At 42.2% G+C, this 16,473-nt stretch overlaps 1 protein-coding gene across 11 annotated transcripts in view; it reads right to left on the bottom strand.

Moving 5' to 3' along the window:
* The window catches only part of CCDC17 (coiled-coil domain containing 17), a 38,327-nt gene that overhangs the window by 3,300 nt on the left and 18,554 nt on the right, over positions 1-16,473 (bottom strand). For 3 of the 11 annotated variants that reach the window (XM_072997541.2, XM_072997539.2, XM_072997542.2), the window contains 7 exons: positions 16,220-16,330; positions 11,337-14,193; positions 8,605-10,348; positions 7,252-7,685; positions 5,278-6,125; positions 4,975-5,187; positions 2,404-2,484 (listed from right to left, as the gene is read on the bottom strand). In XM_072997541.2, the coding sequence (XP_072853642.2) occupies positions 14,029-14,193; positions 16,220-16,330 (276 nt within the window). In that variant the 3' untranslated portion in view covers positions 2,404-2,484; positions 4,975-5,187; positions 5,278-6,125; ... (1 more) ...; positions 8,605-10,348; positions 11,337-14,028. Of the gene's footprint in view, positions 1-2,055; positions 2,258-2,403; positions 2,485-4,974; positions 5,188-5,277; positions 6,126-7,251; positions 7,686-8,604; positions 10,349-11,336; positions 14,194-16,219; positions 16,331-16,473 lie in introns of all 11 variants that reach the window. The other 8 variants (XM_078392829.1, XM_078392826.1, XM_078392825.1 and 5 more) reach the window with 8 other exon arrangements.

Here is a 16,473-nt window from a genome sequence, read left to right as displayed (position 1 = left end):
TTCCTTATCTCCTTTGTGTTTTTTAAAAGCCTTTTTCTCCTTCCTTCGCTGTCTTCTTTCCTCCCCCCTCTGAGACAGATGTCTTCCATGTTGCTGGAGATGTGCTGCATCAAGAGAACAGCCTGGATCCACTGACCCCCATGAGGCAATGTACAGCTGAGCCCAAGGCAATGCCTCTGCCATACCAGAAAAGTGGGAGCCCTGTTGGATTGCTTCCTGTACAAATAGGTGCTTATAGAGGCTTCATGGGGGATAAGCATCTCCAAAGCATCTCCAAAGTAACAGTCACCAAAAAAAAAAACCTTTGCCTCTGCCAACATCATTGGAAACATGCCCTTTATTCAAGTACCACTCCAAGAAATTCCTGGTATCTTTAGTGTCTCAATTCTGCACCCAGCAGTAACCCTTGGGGGGGGGGGTAGAGACCCTCACAATATGAGTGGAGTCCCCCCTCCCCCCGGTTTCCCCATCAATTCAACTTGGTGGAATAAATAGCCTTGTGACAAGGAAGAGAGCCATGTTCCACCACCACCACCTCTGGCCCCCATGGACCTGCCAAGAAAGTAGCATGGCTCACATGTGCCTCTTCCTACATGATGGCCATTTTGAGAGTCCTTGGTGGGAGTAGCTGGCAAGAACTGATGCTATTTTGAAGTGTGTGACCTCCAACAGCATGGGAGATGCTCCCTGCTCATTGCTCGAAGAACTAAATGGGCTATATAATCCCTCAGTTAACTGCCCTGGAGAGAGAGGTTGCGCTGGTGCTGCTGGGGTGCTGGATTTGAGGCGGGGGTGCGGGGGAGGCAATTTCCTCTCAGAGTCAGAAAGGAGAGCTGTCTGAGGAGAGGAAGGGTTGGAATGCTTCTCTATTCTCCTGTATTGTTCCACGTGGAGGATCTTGTGCTTCAGAAATCCTTCAGGATGGATTAGAAAGGCCTGGAAATCCCAGCCAGGTCCTTAAGCCAAGCCTACCTGAAGGCTTGGGAAAAGTTTTTGAGAAGGTTCCCCCTCCTCCTTAGAGTTCCGATTTCCTTGTGCCTTCCTGATGAGAAATGGGAGGAACCTGCAGTCTCCTGAGGAAATTCCCCAGGGTTAAAAAAATGTATAACTGGCCATATTCTGTTAGTAGCAGACCTTGGGCCCCCTGGTGGGTGTCACCTGTAGGGACTCCTTTTTTTTTCAATGAATGGAGGAGATGCCCCCACAAGTCAAAATGACAAAAGGGGATTTCTGCTTTCCAAAGATTCTCGAGGCCCTATCTGCAGGCTTTAGGCTTGTTCAGAGGGTTTCCATTATGCAAAAGCACTTTATCTGTGGGCCAGAGATGTGCTGTGCTGTCCGTTTAAGTTTGCTATGAAGCTTAGCCAGGTACTGAATAAAGTTATTAAAGCAATTTTCCTTGCAGCAGATGCCACTCTGGACTCCATTCAGTTTAGTGCCAGAGCACAGATGGCTGCTTCTTCAGTACATTATCACATAGCTCAAACATTGGCAGGCTGACGAGAGAGCAATACAAATGTCACCATTTGAGAATTCCAAATTATTTTAGGAGTTCTTCAATCCACTTAAACTTCAATCCACTTTTTAACTTAATCTTTAGACTAAGAAGAAACAAGAGGAGAAAAAGTTCTGACTTCAATATCTAGCAGAGAAACAAAAGGCACCAAACTAGGATCTTTCCCTTCATAGCAACAGACTATAATTCATACACAGTGAGTATAAAGGGTTCCAGATCCTTTGGGAGACCACAGCCAATCCCGACAGAATTCCCAGAACAGCCAGAAATCATTCAGTCCTTTCCATCCTAAGTCCCAGATCAAGTAGCTAAAGTCTGCATGGTGGCAGCCCACCTACCCCATAGGAGAGAGAGAACAACAGCCTGAGAAGAGTCCACCACTGACAAATGCTTGTCGTGCACTGTCCGGGTGGAGTACAAATAAAGTTAAAGCATGCTGCACATATACCACCCATGGGTGGTTTAAAATTTAAGTATGCAGACTACACATTACCTCTTCCCCACCCACCCACCGCATGCTGGGTACTCAGTTTACTGACCTCGGAAGGATGAGTTAACCTTGAGTCAGCTACTTGGGATTGAGCCCATGTTGTGAGCAGAGTTTTTATTGCAGCTTAACTGTGCCAAGAGTTAGCATTTCCTTCCACCACACAGAACTAGGAGATCAAAAATTATTGTCTATAAGCTCTTGTCCATCAAGGAGAATGGATGGGGAAAACCCACTGTAAGGATGTGCTCCTCCTTGTATAAAAGAAAAATTTCGCGGTAAGTGCCAGTGTTACATTCTCCAGTGAACCATTATTGAGTATGCTTGTGTTCTATGTTCTCAGAAGGTTTAAATAAGCTTACATGCCCTAGCATTAGCTTCAGCTAGCTAGTACACATACCCATAATGTATATCTCATTTCTTCATTCCATCTTCCATCTGCAATGCGCACAATTACAGATGCACCTGGCACTAACTCAATCTGGAACAAAAACATTTTTATTTAGGGTTAGATTATAAGTGCAGAATCACTTATCTAAAATAATGGTGTATGGAGAAATACAGTGTGCTAATTGATAGGTTACATCCAGACATCCCAATGAGTTTATGTGCTTTAAGTTTCAATGAGGACAGAAATCCCCTGCCATTACAGAAGTTTTTATTGTATATCTGTTTATCTGTATACCTGATACAGCAAGAAAAAATTAGATAGACACCTTCTGTTGTAGTTCCAAAGGTGTGCTTCAGCATGACAGCAAAAAAAGATCCCAAACAGGGTTGGCGCGAGGACACAGTCCTGTTGTACTCCGCTTCGGATGTCAAAGGGATCTGATGTTGAGCCATCAAAAACTGCAGTGCCCTTCATTTTCTCATGAAAGGACCTGATTATGTTAAGGAGTCGAGGTGGACATCCAATTTTGGGAAGTATTTTAAAAAGGCCATCCCTGCTAACCAAATCAAAGGCCTTTGTGAGATCTATGAAGGCCACAAAGAGTGGCTGTCGTTGTTCCCTACATTTCTTCTGCAACGGTCTGAGGAAAATACCATGTTGGTGGTGGATCTATTAGCTTGAAATCCACACTGTGATTCTGGATAGAATCTGTCTGCAATCACCTGGAGTCTCTTCAGCACAACACAGGCCAGCAGCTTCCCTACAATGCTGAGAAGAGAGATACCACAGTACTTATTGCAGTCGCCCCTGTCTCCTTTGTTTTTATACAATGTGACAATGTTTGCATTCTTCATGTCCTGTGGTACTCCACCTTCCCTCCAGCAAAGACAAAAGAATTGATACAGCTCGGTGGTGATGATCTGTTTACTTCAGCAGGGATGTTATCCTTCGCAGGTGCCTTGCCAGAGGAGAGGGAATCCAAGGCCGCTTTTATTTCTGTTAAAGTTGGTTCGCTGTCCAACTTTTCCAATACAGGCAGGCACTCGATGTTATTTAATGCCTCTTTGGTTACTACATTCTTGCTGGAATATAGCTCAGAGTAGTGCTGCACCCAGCGTTCCATCTGCGGTGCTCGGTCCTGGATGATCATGCCTGTAGCAGATTTCAAGGGAGCAGATTTCTTCTGTATTGGACCTAAAGCCTGCTGGATACCATCATACATTCCCTTGATGTTACCTATGTCCAGTGCTATCTGTATCTGAGAGCAGAGCTGAAGCCAATAATCATTGGAATATCTCCTGGCAGCCTGTTGGTCTTTGCTACGAGCAAAGTTGTACTCACTAGGACAGGCTTTGTGTGCTGCTAGACTCTCCTCAGCCTCGATGGCTGGCATCAACTCTTCCGAATGGGCTTCAAACCAGTCTGCCATTATATTCCATTATACCTTTCTTGCAATTGGGCTGATAAGGCACTAATCAAAGCCTTATATTATTTAGATATTCTTTCCAGAACTTTCTTACAAAAATAATTGCTTGCCACCCGCCTTACATGCATCAAGTCATTCTGTTTTTTTTTTGGGGGGGGGGTCAAAGGCTTTCTTACTAGGCTTAAATAAGGCTTTGTGTTTCCAGGCCCAGTTCAAAATGCTGGTTTAAACCTATAAAGCTCTAAATGGCTTGGGCCCAAACTATCTCAAAGACCATATCTTCCTTTATGAGCCTACCCAGGTATTAAGATCTTCCAGGGAGGCTTTTCTCTCTATCCCATCACCCTCACATGTGTGTTTGATGGGGGCACGGAAGAGGGCCTTCTCTGTTGCTGCCCCCAGACTCTGGAACTCCCTCCCACAGGAGGCCAGGTTGGCTATCCTTCTGCAAACAAGAAAATGCATTTCTCTTCAGTCAGGTTTTTCCTTAGTGACTGGCTGCCTAAGAGAGGCTTTAAAATGTGATGGTTTGTATTTTTATTGCTTCTAAATCTGTTTTAGTAGTGCACTTACATAACATTTTTAATGTAATGTTTATCAGTCTATGTTGTGAATGCAGCAATGGAAAAGTGCTTTCCTGCAACTGTGCTTCAGAGGGTGGCAGTACACATAAATGGGACTGTCTGGTTATTTTTACCAAGTGGATAGAATCCATATTTTATTGCAGTCTCGGTCCTAAATTATATAACTGTATATAGCTTTCAATGGGAGTAACTAGCATTTGATGACATTTTAAGCAGACTTCCCTCACCAGCTAATCTTTAAATATGGGGAGAATAAGCTTAGGAAAATACACTGGAGGCAGACCACAGAGAGTTTGAAAGCCAAATATTTACAGGGCAGTGTTCTGCTCCACAAGATGATCTATCAGTGCAAGGACAATAATCTTCAATGGTGATTCTTCCACCGTGGGCTTTCATAAACATGCATGTTACCACTATAAAAAAAGCTTGTAGATGAGAACAGCCCACATATAAAATATATACAACATGAAGATTTATCATAATGGATATTGACTGTTACCTCTTATTGATATGGCATTTTATTTCCATTAATCCTACAAAACATTCGTAGAAACATCCTAAACAGCTCACCTGTTCATCATGGCTTCATAGAAGTAAATTTCTCCTCCATCAGGCTTGGCTGAATCTGAGTAATATACTTCTTCAGAATAATCTGGCCTAGGTTGGAAGAGACCCATATTGACCCAGTGTGCCTGGGGGACCATGTTTCTCTGCAAAGTTTGGTGTCTGAAATCTGTAGGAGCCTTGAAAACCCTCACCAGCAGGGTTGCACAGGGCACGTACCTGCAGGAAAAGTGTTTAAATGGATATTAAAGAGACTGATGAAAAGAGAAGGAAGAGATGAAAAAGATACATATGTGGGGCAGGGCTTACCGTCCTACCAAAGTCAGAGAACTGGCAGAGAAGGGCTGATCTGGGCAAGGATTGTTGTGAAAAATTCGGAGCTGGTGTGCACCATCATTTAAAGAAACCTGAGAGAAACAGAAATCAGCTGTAATCAACAAATTGCTTTCACACATCCTATGTGTTATAATAGTTTTGCTCCAGCAGTGGGAAATGGGCTAATCACTAATAGAGCTTGGAAAAGTTACCTTCTGGGACTACAGCTCCCAGAATCCTCAAACAAGATGGCTGGCACTGAAATCCAAACTACTCACTTTTATAGATGTTATTTAATGTCATTCTTAGCACATGAGATGGAAATGTTTTGTGTTAGCCTCAAAACTCAGCTGTGAATCTGTGAATTGAGAATAACTTTCATAGCACATAAAACAGTTACTTTGATTACTTCCGCTTTGAGCCTTATACAGATTCTCATGTCTAATGGTGCCACTACAAAAACCCGTGTGATTCAGTGAGATTATGTGGCATGATGCTTCTGGCATTCTGGTTTTTAACAGGAGAATGATACTTCTCTAAGATCAGAACTGCTAATAGCTAAACAGATGCTTCTGAGCCATTTGGAGGAGGTAAGGAGTTTCCTCACAATATGTTCTGTATCAGTTTTGTATACTTTGATTCGACACATGCTCTAGCTTTATGTTCAAAATTCAGATTACTTCCCTAACCTCCTAACCTCCATCCTCCAGTTCACGTAACTCACCCGGATCCCCTTGGCCCCTGATTCAGGGGCTCTGTGTGTGCCAGATTCCACAAACAGATTGAGAGCTGACCAGCCAATCTGGATGAGCCATGGAGCTCAAACTATCAATGGAATAAACCTATAAAAGAACAGGGGACATTATTTCACATTTTTGATGCAGACAGCGCTCACAGTTGTTCCATTTTTAAGTATCGGCATTCAATAGTACCAGCCTTTGCTTATCTATCTCCCAGATTGTGGCTATGCTACATTGGTGACAGGAAGGGATCCGAATCACTTTGGAACAAAAGGGCTTGATTAGATTGCTCCTTTTGTTCACATGGAAATAACTTCAGTAGCCCCTGTAGTTGCGATCTAGTCAACCACATATTGGTGTTATATTGCTCCATTTTGGTTTATCCCCCCCCCCTTTCTCACTCCCCACCTCCTGCCTTCCTTTTTGCAATAGCTGTCAGCTGGTTGGGGAACAGCCTTTTTCTGTTTGCTTGCAGGTGAGCATTAATTCTGGGTTTTTAGGCACAAAAGAGGGTGGGGGTATGGGCTATGTTTTAGTTCTGTCTTTCTGCTTTTCTCTTTCTTTAAAATTAAGTTTTGATAAGTGGCATAGCATATAAGTGATGCAGTGAAATAGTAGAAAGTGTGTTTTTTTAAATAAAAAATTAAATTAAAACAAAAATGCCTTTGTTCACTTTCAAATAGGATGGATGGTGCCATCCACAGTCATAGCCAGACTACACCTACTTCTGCAATCATCACTGACATGTAGGAACACACACACACACACCCAACTCCGCTGGAGCCATCTAGATTATCACACAGTAAGAAAAGCATGTTCGTTTGGACTGTCCTAATTATTTCAGATTAACAGTAGGCTTCAAACCTAGACCAGTCTGGGATGGATTAGGGGATGGGTTGAAACACTCTAACAAGAACATTGTGTAGTTGATGTTTTTTTGAGCAACCCCAACCGTTCCAACAGGGGGCTACAGAGCCAGATAAATTCCTCTGTAGTCAGCTTCTGTTTGTGTTATTGTCAGGTTGGAACTGACTTATAGCACTCCTAATAGGGTGTTCAGGATAAGTAAGGTATTTAAGGAGTAGTTTTACCAGTTTCACCCACACATCCAGTGAATTTCCATGGCTAAGAAATTATTTGAACCCAAGTTTTCTAAATCCTAGTCTATCACTCTATCCACTAAACCACACTGGCTATAATCACCCAGAGATCCAGACCCAGTACAAACCTTCAATAGCAGTGTTGCACAAGGTGCTATGGCTGGCTCTCTGATTTCAACAGAGTAAGTGTAAATTGGGTCAAAGATGCTGCTATTTAAGTCAATCCCAGTGAAAATGTCCGGACCAATTCTGATAAGGAAAAAGCAGAGCATTTGCTCAAGAGTGATCATTATCAACCTACTTTGGTGCTGTAGATCAGAGACACTTCTACCAATCCTTTTTTTTTTTTTTTTTTTTTTTTTTGCGGGAGGTGTATCCCAGTCATTCCAACCTCCAAAATGCAAAATGCCACTTGACCAGTACTCACATGGGCCCAGGGTTTTGTAAGGTCAATTGGAGGTGGTGACTCTGGTGGAAAAGGCTGTTCAGTTTTCTGGGTGCTAAAGATGTGTAGTCTCAAAGTTGCATCACCATAGGTCTTAAAGTATTTATGTTGTGTTGACTAGAGGACACATCATCCAGGCACATATGGCGACAAAACAGGAGGAAAATACAGTATGAGATGCTGCAAGTTAGAAACAAGTAGTCCACATACAGGAGAAAGAAAACTCAGCGGTTACACTGATTCCTCATGAAATATTGCTCCATTAAAATAGATTGAAAATTCTCAACTACAGCTGTCAGAAAAGAGCTATCTCCCCTGCCTGTGTTCTGCTGCTCTATTTACAACCTTTTTTTTTAACAGCTGAAGATTTATTCAAGGTTGCAGTTTCCTTGCTGTGGTACTGCAGTGGACCTACAGAACTACTGGAGCAGGTGGACATTTAATGAAAATGTTTATCCATTAGTTATAACTCCATGTCACTAAAAATGCCTGCTCATATTTACTGTTGGAATGGCTGTAGGATGAAGGAGAGATGCCAAAGGTGTTCTGTCTTACCAAAAAAAATGGGAATGCTCAGCTTTGCTTGAACCGCCCAGAATTGACTCTTTTTAGCAGTTTCAAAAAAAGCATCATTACAAGAAACTAAGCCATTCTCTGCTTCATTGGCTGGACAGTACATTTCCTCCTCCTTCCTTGAATGTGCTCCAAATCGACTGTTAGGTAGAAATATGTATGTATTCTCTTTGGCCGTAATAACATGTTTGCCTCAAATCATTGTCAAATAAAATGACACTCAACTTCAAAACTGTGTTTTAATGCAGTGCGCATTGAGTGTCATTTTAAAGCTCAGTGAGGTTTCAGCTGAGTTTGAGGCTCTGTCTTCTTCTGGAGGACTCGCCTGTCTGGTTATTCTGGCAGGCAATTGGGTAGTGGCAATAACTGGGTAGTATAGTGGCAGCAGCAGTGGCAGGGAGACCCTAATTGTTGCTGCCACCACTAATGTACACTCCCCAAACAGTGCTGTTTAGTCACCTACCAGACAAGGAAGCCCTGGAGAGATGTTTCACGGGTGGTGAACACGGAGCAGCTGAAGTTGACTCCCTGGGCAAAAATAATGTTGCTGGGTGTCCAATACTGGCTGGCAAGCGTTGTTCCTCTGGAGGTCGAGGGCAACTAGTCATCATATACAGTACATTAAAACATGCACGTGATGTAAGCATTTTCACTCCAGATTGCAGATAGGCCTCGGTAAAAAGGCTTACTGCAGGGTTACCTGCAACATGTAATTCCAGCCTTAATAATAGAGAAACTTCATAATAATCATGGTATTCTTACTCCAGCCATTAAATCAACTCAGACCTCTGAGGCTCTTGACTCTTTTGCCGCAATGTTGTCATAAGGCTGTCTCTGGATAGGGCGGCAGAGTATATTTTTGTTGTTATAAAAAGATTCAGCACTCTGTTAAATTTTGGTAAAAAGGGGAAATATCTAATGAGGGATAGGAGAAGGAAAAGGAGAATTTAAGATTCCACAATCATTGTTAAGAGACTAGTTGTATTACAGACTCCTATCAGTTTGACGAAACCCAGAAGGGACAATGTATTCTCCAAGGCTTTCACGACCAGGATCTGATGGTTGTTGTGGGTTTTTTGGGTTCTTTGGCTGTGTTCTGAAGGTTGTTCTTCCTGATGTTTCGCGAGTCTCTGTGGCCAGCATCTTCAGAGGACTGGAGTAGGAACTCTGTCCTTGCTCTGTTGCTGTTTGTTGGATACCCATTCCAGATGTCCCAAATTAACCCCCACACACTATCGTTAATCAGTTAAGAGGCTGTGATTTGTAAAGAAGGCTCTGTTACGGGTACAATGGTATACAAAATTTTCCCTCAGTTCTCTCCCAGTCAGCATATACTGTAATCCTTCTACAATGCATAAACTCTTACCTGATTTGGCTAGTGGAATGTAGGAAGCGGCTTTATACTATGTGGGATCGTCTACCTAGCCTTGTAATACTGTATATGACTCTCACTCAAAACTAGCTGGGCAAAATAGGAGTCACTTTTGAAGTTTCCAAGAAAGAAAAATGGAGGCTCTTGTTTTGTGTTTTTGTGTATGACTTCTCCAAAACCAGAAGCAAACTTCCTAGAGCCCTCTTAAACCCTGTGAGCAGTTCCAAGTGGTCTTGTGTATGTCAACTGAATTATGAGACATTACAGTCTGGGGAAAGTCTCAGGGAACTGGCATTGCTGTGGCTGGCAGTAGTTCTGTAAGATTTCAGACACAAGTCTTTTCCAGGCCTGTCTGGATGTTCCAGTGATAGAGCCTAGGACCTTTAGCGCTCTGACTTAAATATGCATTTTACCACTAAGCCAAGGTTGTTGTGAAATTTGAGCAAATCGTGGAGACTGCAAAACCACTGAAGCTAACACAAATAAGCAGAGCCTGGAAAAATTACAAAGCATGTTGAACACAGATATCCAAGTTCCTGATCTTTATTTTATTTATTTTATTTATTTATTTTATTTATATCCCGCCTATATAGCCAACTCAGGACCACTCTAGGCGGATCTGGGACTCTAGCTATTACCTGTTGGCTTTAAGGAGACAGGCACACATTTATTTCCTACCTGACCAGTCTTCTGATGGTAGCCTGTCAACCGGTTGGCCCCATCTCCAAAAGGGGCACCTTTCACTCTGTCAATTATGAATCCCAACTGTCCTTCTTTCTGCTGCCTGAAATTCCCTTCCTGGTGTTGTGGTTTCAGTAGTGCCATTTCACCTCCACTAGGGAAAAAAACCAAACTAATTAACATAGTGCTCTTTTTTTATCACCTTTGAAGCTACACACAGGTCAGATAACAAATGGAACTTTCCTAACCAAAAACAGAGAAGCAATTTAAGCTGAGCAATAGCTATGTCAATCCAGATTCCTCCTCTGTGACCATTACATTTGAAGCAGTGTGCCTTCTAGATAAATTGACCTGTAGGACCAGTCCTATCATGAGGCAGAGTGAGGCAGCTACCTCAGGCAGCAGTGCAAAAACATCCCCATGGCCTTTCTCCCACTGGAGGACAAAGTAGTGTGTGTTGGGCAGCCTCTAGACTAGCCTACAGCTAGAAAGATTTAAATACCAATCTAGCTTTACCTTTTTAAAATAAAAAAAATATGTAGAATTGGAGTGGGATATTGTTGCTTCAGGCAGTCAAAACAGTCTGGGCAAAGGCAGTGCTAGATCAAGGTTGCACCCCTAGATCTATTTTTGATGGACCCAGATCAATTGTCTCACATATTGTAGAATAAGCATAGACAAACTTCATGCAGATTCATGTTTTATAAGTCGAGACCATACTTCCAAACACCTAAGCTTGGCATCCTAAATACAGAATGGAAGGGAAATCCCATAAACGCACCATCCACTCCCACCAGGCTCCTGATCATGTGCCCATTCTGAGACTGGTTGCAAGAGCTACAGGAGACAGAATTTATTTTCTGCCCTGCTTTTATGAAAGATACCAGGCTTGGTCTTGAGGCAGGTCAGGCTGTGTTTATGTCATCCAAGATATAGAAAGCTAACTCTTTCTGCAGCTAACAGGAGGCTTTTATTTGTTTGTTTCTTTGCTTGCTTGCAACGCTGGGGACTGCTTTTGTGACTGTTGAGATGACAAAGTAAGGCAGTACTAGAACAGCTGAGCAGGAAAGGATGAGAGATGATCTTCCCATGCATGCACAGAGGAAAAGACAAACTGAAGGCTCAGCTGTATTTTGTTTTACCTGGAAGGGCATGGAGAAGGTTTTCAGTCTTGATTTCCAGATACTGGCAATGCCACAGCAAAGGGAAAGATGGGAGGAAGGAATGAAGTGGGGAAGATTGCTATGTGTAAGCAGGTTGCAATACAAAGACCAGAAGGGTGTTTCTTTAAGAAGCCCAGCACACTAGCTACTGTCCACTAAAAGAACCCATGTGGGTGTTAGGAAACAGGGGAGAAAGGTTAGAAGCAATTGACCATACAAATGTATGGGACATGGTGAACAGTAAACGACAGAAAAAGGAAAAATGTTAATGGGATTAATTTTCATATATTCAGAGACTTCACATGATCAAGGTGAATCAATCACTGTATTTCATTAGCAAGCTATCTGATAACTGCATAACATGCTAAGCAAGGTCATAGTCAATAATAAAAACAGTCAATAATAAAAAACTATATAGTGACATGTGATTGCCTAAAGTGAACAACTGAAATTTGAATAGAATTGGCCTAATGAATGGTATCATTCTACCTTAAAGTTAAAGCAATTCAATTCCACTTTAGCTGCTATAGCTCCATACTACAGACTCTTAGGATTTGTAGTTTGATGGGTTACTTAGATAACCTTATGGGGTTGTGTACAATTAAAACTCCCCCTGCTATCAGCTGTGATGTCAGCTGTGGGAGTGTTCTCCTCAGAATGGAACAGGGCTGCCTTGGGCTGTCAAAATGGGAGTGGTTTTTTTTTTTGCAAGCTTTCAAAGAAAGTGAGATATTTGGGGAGCTGTTTTACAGTACTGTACCAATTCCAGTACCAATTCCAGTAAATGAAGGATGAATGAAGGAAAGGGACCAGAGTTCCAAAACAACAATTTATCTGGATGGGTCCCTAGTGTAGATAAACTCCAAGTATAGCAACCTTCCTCCATTTCATATATGGACTGAGTATTGATGCTGTGCCTCCCATTTTCAATCATATATATATGATTGAAAATGGGAGGCACAGCATCAATATATATACGGGCAGGTAAGCTGCACACTCAAATCAGCATGTGGAGAATAAGCGGTGTCCTTGCGTGGTACTCTCTCCACTAGCGTAAGAGAAGTAGACAGTCAGTTGCCTCCCTCCCTTTTGTCTCTGTACTTTGCTGTCTCTTATTCTCCACATGCTGATTTGAATGTGAAGCTTGCCTGCCCAAAATGGTCGTGTAATCTAATACATGGGGAAAGTACTGAGCTAGGAAGGCTGTTCCAGGTGGTGTAACTTTATAAAAATACTAAGGAAGCCAATGTTATCAAGATCCCAGCTGAGCACTTTCTGGAAATTGAGCCTTGGTTAATGTGCAAAAAAAAGAGAAGAGGTTCTTCCATAGTGATGCCTTAAAATACTAAGGCTACAAACCTGTCTCTACCCACCTGGGATGAAGACTCATTGAATTCAGTGGGACTTATTTCTGAGTGACATTTAAAGGATTGTGCTGAAAAGTACAAGTACCAGGTTTGTTTGCTTTCTTTTTATATGGTTTTAATAATATTTTGTAAGCCGCCCAGACTAGTGGCATATTCACTAAATGGGCAGGGTATAAATCTAAATAAATAAATAAAATAGATAAAACTACAAAGCCTTCCAGCGATTGTTGAACAATAGATCCCTTGGTCGTACATCATTAAGTATACAGACAAGAACTGATAGGAGCTGCTTCCTCTGGAAGGCCACACAACACCACTACTCATTTAAGGAATCTCGATTTGCTGAATATATCCCTTCAAGTGGTAGTTGAGTCATTAGGGTAAGAGAAAGATAGATGTACTGGCAAAATAGGTTTGCCATCATTTGATGGCACTTCAAGCAAGTGGCTTCCAGCCTGTGGGAAATGTGTATCTGAGAATATACATTTAGAACTGCTGCAGCCAAAACCAAAAATGTCCATGATATTGTCCAGCCTCCAGAAGGACAGGAACAAGGAGGAGGAGCATAAATAATTAGAGACCTGCCAACTTCTGTTAATGGAGACTGATTGATTTCATTTAAATATTTGTAAACTAAAAATAAATTAATAGAGTAGTTGCACTACATTCACTGCAACACATAAGTGAGGTGTGCAGTGAAAAACAGCAATGTAGAACACTTGATAATCTGAGAAGTTGCTTTCTCTGGAAAAGGGAGATTCAATTTTTATTACTAGCCCTGATCTCTAAGGCACTAAGAGAGAGTGTGTGTGATGGATTAGTGATGGGGGCATGTAAACAATAAGGAAGAAGGTGGAAAAAATAATTATCTAACAGCTGTGTTGGAAATCCACCTCATACTCTGCTGCACAAATTGCTACACTGTTGTGATGTGACACTAGATCAATATTTTGCCATAGAGGACTGTGGTCAGTTGTAGACAAGAGCTGAATGTTATCTCCTCCTGTAATGTAGATGGGCCAGCACAGATTGAGTTGATAGTGTATACTGTTTGCAGAGGTGATGGATGAGCTTTATGCATGCTGATAAATGCTTAAAAGTAGCTTTCAAGGTTAATTTTCCTCTGTAAATGCCAGAAAAATGAGTGGTACACCATAACAGATAGTAAATAATTTGAACACAAAGCACACAGAGATGGACACAGAGTAGTAGATACAGTACCAGTGTTTTTATGCTGATTGGTTTTAATCAGAAGGAAAGTCTTGAAGGAATGAGGGAGGCAGGCAGGCTTTCTTCCTCTATCCTCACCTTGCGTTAGATTTGTGCTGGAGAGGCTGCTCCTCATTAGGAGGAGGGTCAACAAAGCCAGTGTAAGGGACAGAAAAGGACAGGCTGGTATGGGCAGGGCGAAAAGAATGCTGGGCTGGAAGGAAGTCTGTAGGCAGAACTGTGGAACTGGATGCCTGCAGCTGAGAGAAGAAAACAACAGCATGAAATATGTAGGGAATGAGTAGCACAGGCAGGAGGATCACTGGGGGTGGGTCAAGTGAAGTTCTGTTCTCTTGATCCTAACTCTTAAGGTGGTACAAGAGAGTTTTTTGTTGTTGTTGCAAAACACTCAAGCCCAAAATGTATGTTACAGATAACAGTATATCAAATATTTCTCACTGTAAGGAACTGTCAGCCATCTTCTGTGATTTGCACAAGCTGTCTTCCTTTTTTTCACTATCTTATGAATTAAACACTTTCGCCTATCATTCAACTCCATTAACCTTTCATTGCTTGAAAAGTGTGTGTGTGAGAGAGAAGGTTTCTGACAGCAGCCTTGCCCAAGTTGGTGACCTCCAGGTATAAGCTGTGGAAGGGCATCAGCTTGGGAAGACCGCCTCACAGAAGAGACACGTCCAGGAGGTTTTCCCCTTGCTGAAAACAACCATATTGTGGCAGCAGAGTAGAAATTTAAACATGGAATATCATATTATAAGCAACATTCAATGCCCAGCTAAGGTTCAGTTCAATAATTAGAATCATAGAATTCTAGAATAATTGAGTTGGAGGGGGCCTATGAGGCCTTCGAGTCTAACCCCCTGCTCGATGCAGGAATCCAATTCAAAGCAGATCTGACAGAAGGTGGTCTAATTTTCTCTTGAATGCCTCCAGCGTTGAAGGACTCACCACCTCCTGAAGTAATTGATTTCATTGCCACACTGCTCTAACAGTTATGAAGCAAGGCTATTTCATGAAATCTACACTGGTCCTCAATAGACACTCCTTTTCCCTCCTGGTTAAATTTCTATCTTTTTAACAGCTTCAGGACAGACACAATAAAAATTGCTCAACATTTCCCTTGTGTCCTCTAGAGCAGTGGTCCCCAACCTTGGGTCTCCAGATGTTCTTGGACTTCAGTTCCCAGAAATCCTGGCCAGCAGAGGCAGTGGTGAAGACTTCTGGGAGTTGTAGTCTAAGAACTTCTGGAGGCCCTCTAGAGGTGTAAGGGGCAATTTTGCCTGATTAGAGGGTCTCCCAGTATCCCTAGACCTTCCAAATGTTAAAAAAGATTTGGCCACTAGATGGCAGGAGGGGTTTTTATCAGTTAAAAAACACCCACATCTGCAAGAAAAACATGGCTGTGATGTTGGGGGTGTGGCCTGGTAAGAGATGGGAGTGTGCAAGTCCTTGACTTCTGGCCATTGCCTACCCAGTGATGTTCACATGTAGAAATATTTAGCATGAGGGAGGGGATTGGATGTTGACTCCCTATTCATTAAGACTGATCTGACTAAGGCTTCTTCTAGATCTTCAACCAAATGTTCCGTGGTATTTCTATCCGAACCTTTCCCACTTCTGTAACCAGACATATGTGGTTTGTGAATTATCCCCTCTTCAAACTAAATTGATTACACTTGCCAATTGTCAATCAGCTTAAGGATTTGAAGGGCAGGTGGAAGATGCCTAAGTCACTTTGGCTTTTTAATGTGGCCCCAGTTCTTTATGCTATCCAGTGGGAAAAAACAAAACCTGGAGCAAGGCACAAAACCTGTTGTGCCTTGCTCCATTCACTTCTTGTTTATTTGCTGAGACAGCATTTGTGAAAATGACAAGTTGGCAGCATGATGGCTAGCCATGAATCAGAAAACAACATTACAAAATTGTACAGCTGGATCATGTTTAGCCATTGGGCTCTTCGCCGGACATTGTCACAGGACAGGTGAACAGCCAGCAAAGGCAAACAGGAGGGCCAGGATGCTCTGGGGATTAGTAGTGGGTCACCTGCTGGAACTGGTGTCTGAGCAAGTGCTAATCTCTTGACTCAGTTGCAGGTATGACTGCCATAAGTTCCTAAAATCAAAATGTCCTTTATAGCAACTAATAACACTCAATAATACTTTCTGCAAGGAGAGTCCACTTATATCCCTTATGAACCCAGTTCAGGGAAGAAAGAAGGAAGGATAGCAAGAGAGATTTAAAAAAATGACACCTGATGGAGAAACTTACTGTGGGAGGGTATTTGTACAGGGAGGCTTTGGCAGGATGTATCTCAGCCAGTGACTGCACGTCAGCATCTCTTGCATTCACCAGTCGCAAATAAAGCTCAGCTTTGCCAGCCTATGAAATTTTAAAAAGAACTTATCTGGTTAAAATTAAAATGGATGAAAGCTGAATTCCATGAGAGGTTGAAATAATACATATTGTAGGTTTGGTTAAGGATCAGGTGTTTTCAGAAGCCGCCCCGAGTAGACATTGTCTAG

Source organism: Pogona vitticeps, chromosome 4, assembly GCF_051106095.1.
Source record: "Pogona vitticeps strain Pit_001003342236 chromosome 4, PviZW2.1, whole genome shotgun sequence".
NCBI classification, from domain to species: domain Eukaryota; kingdom Metazoa; phylum Chordata; class Lepidosauria; order Squamata; family Agamidae; genus Pogona; species Pogona vitticeps.
This window is presented reverse-complemented; position numbering and strand designations above follow the sequence as displayed.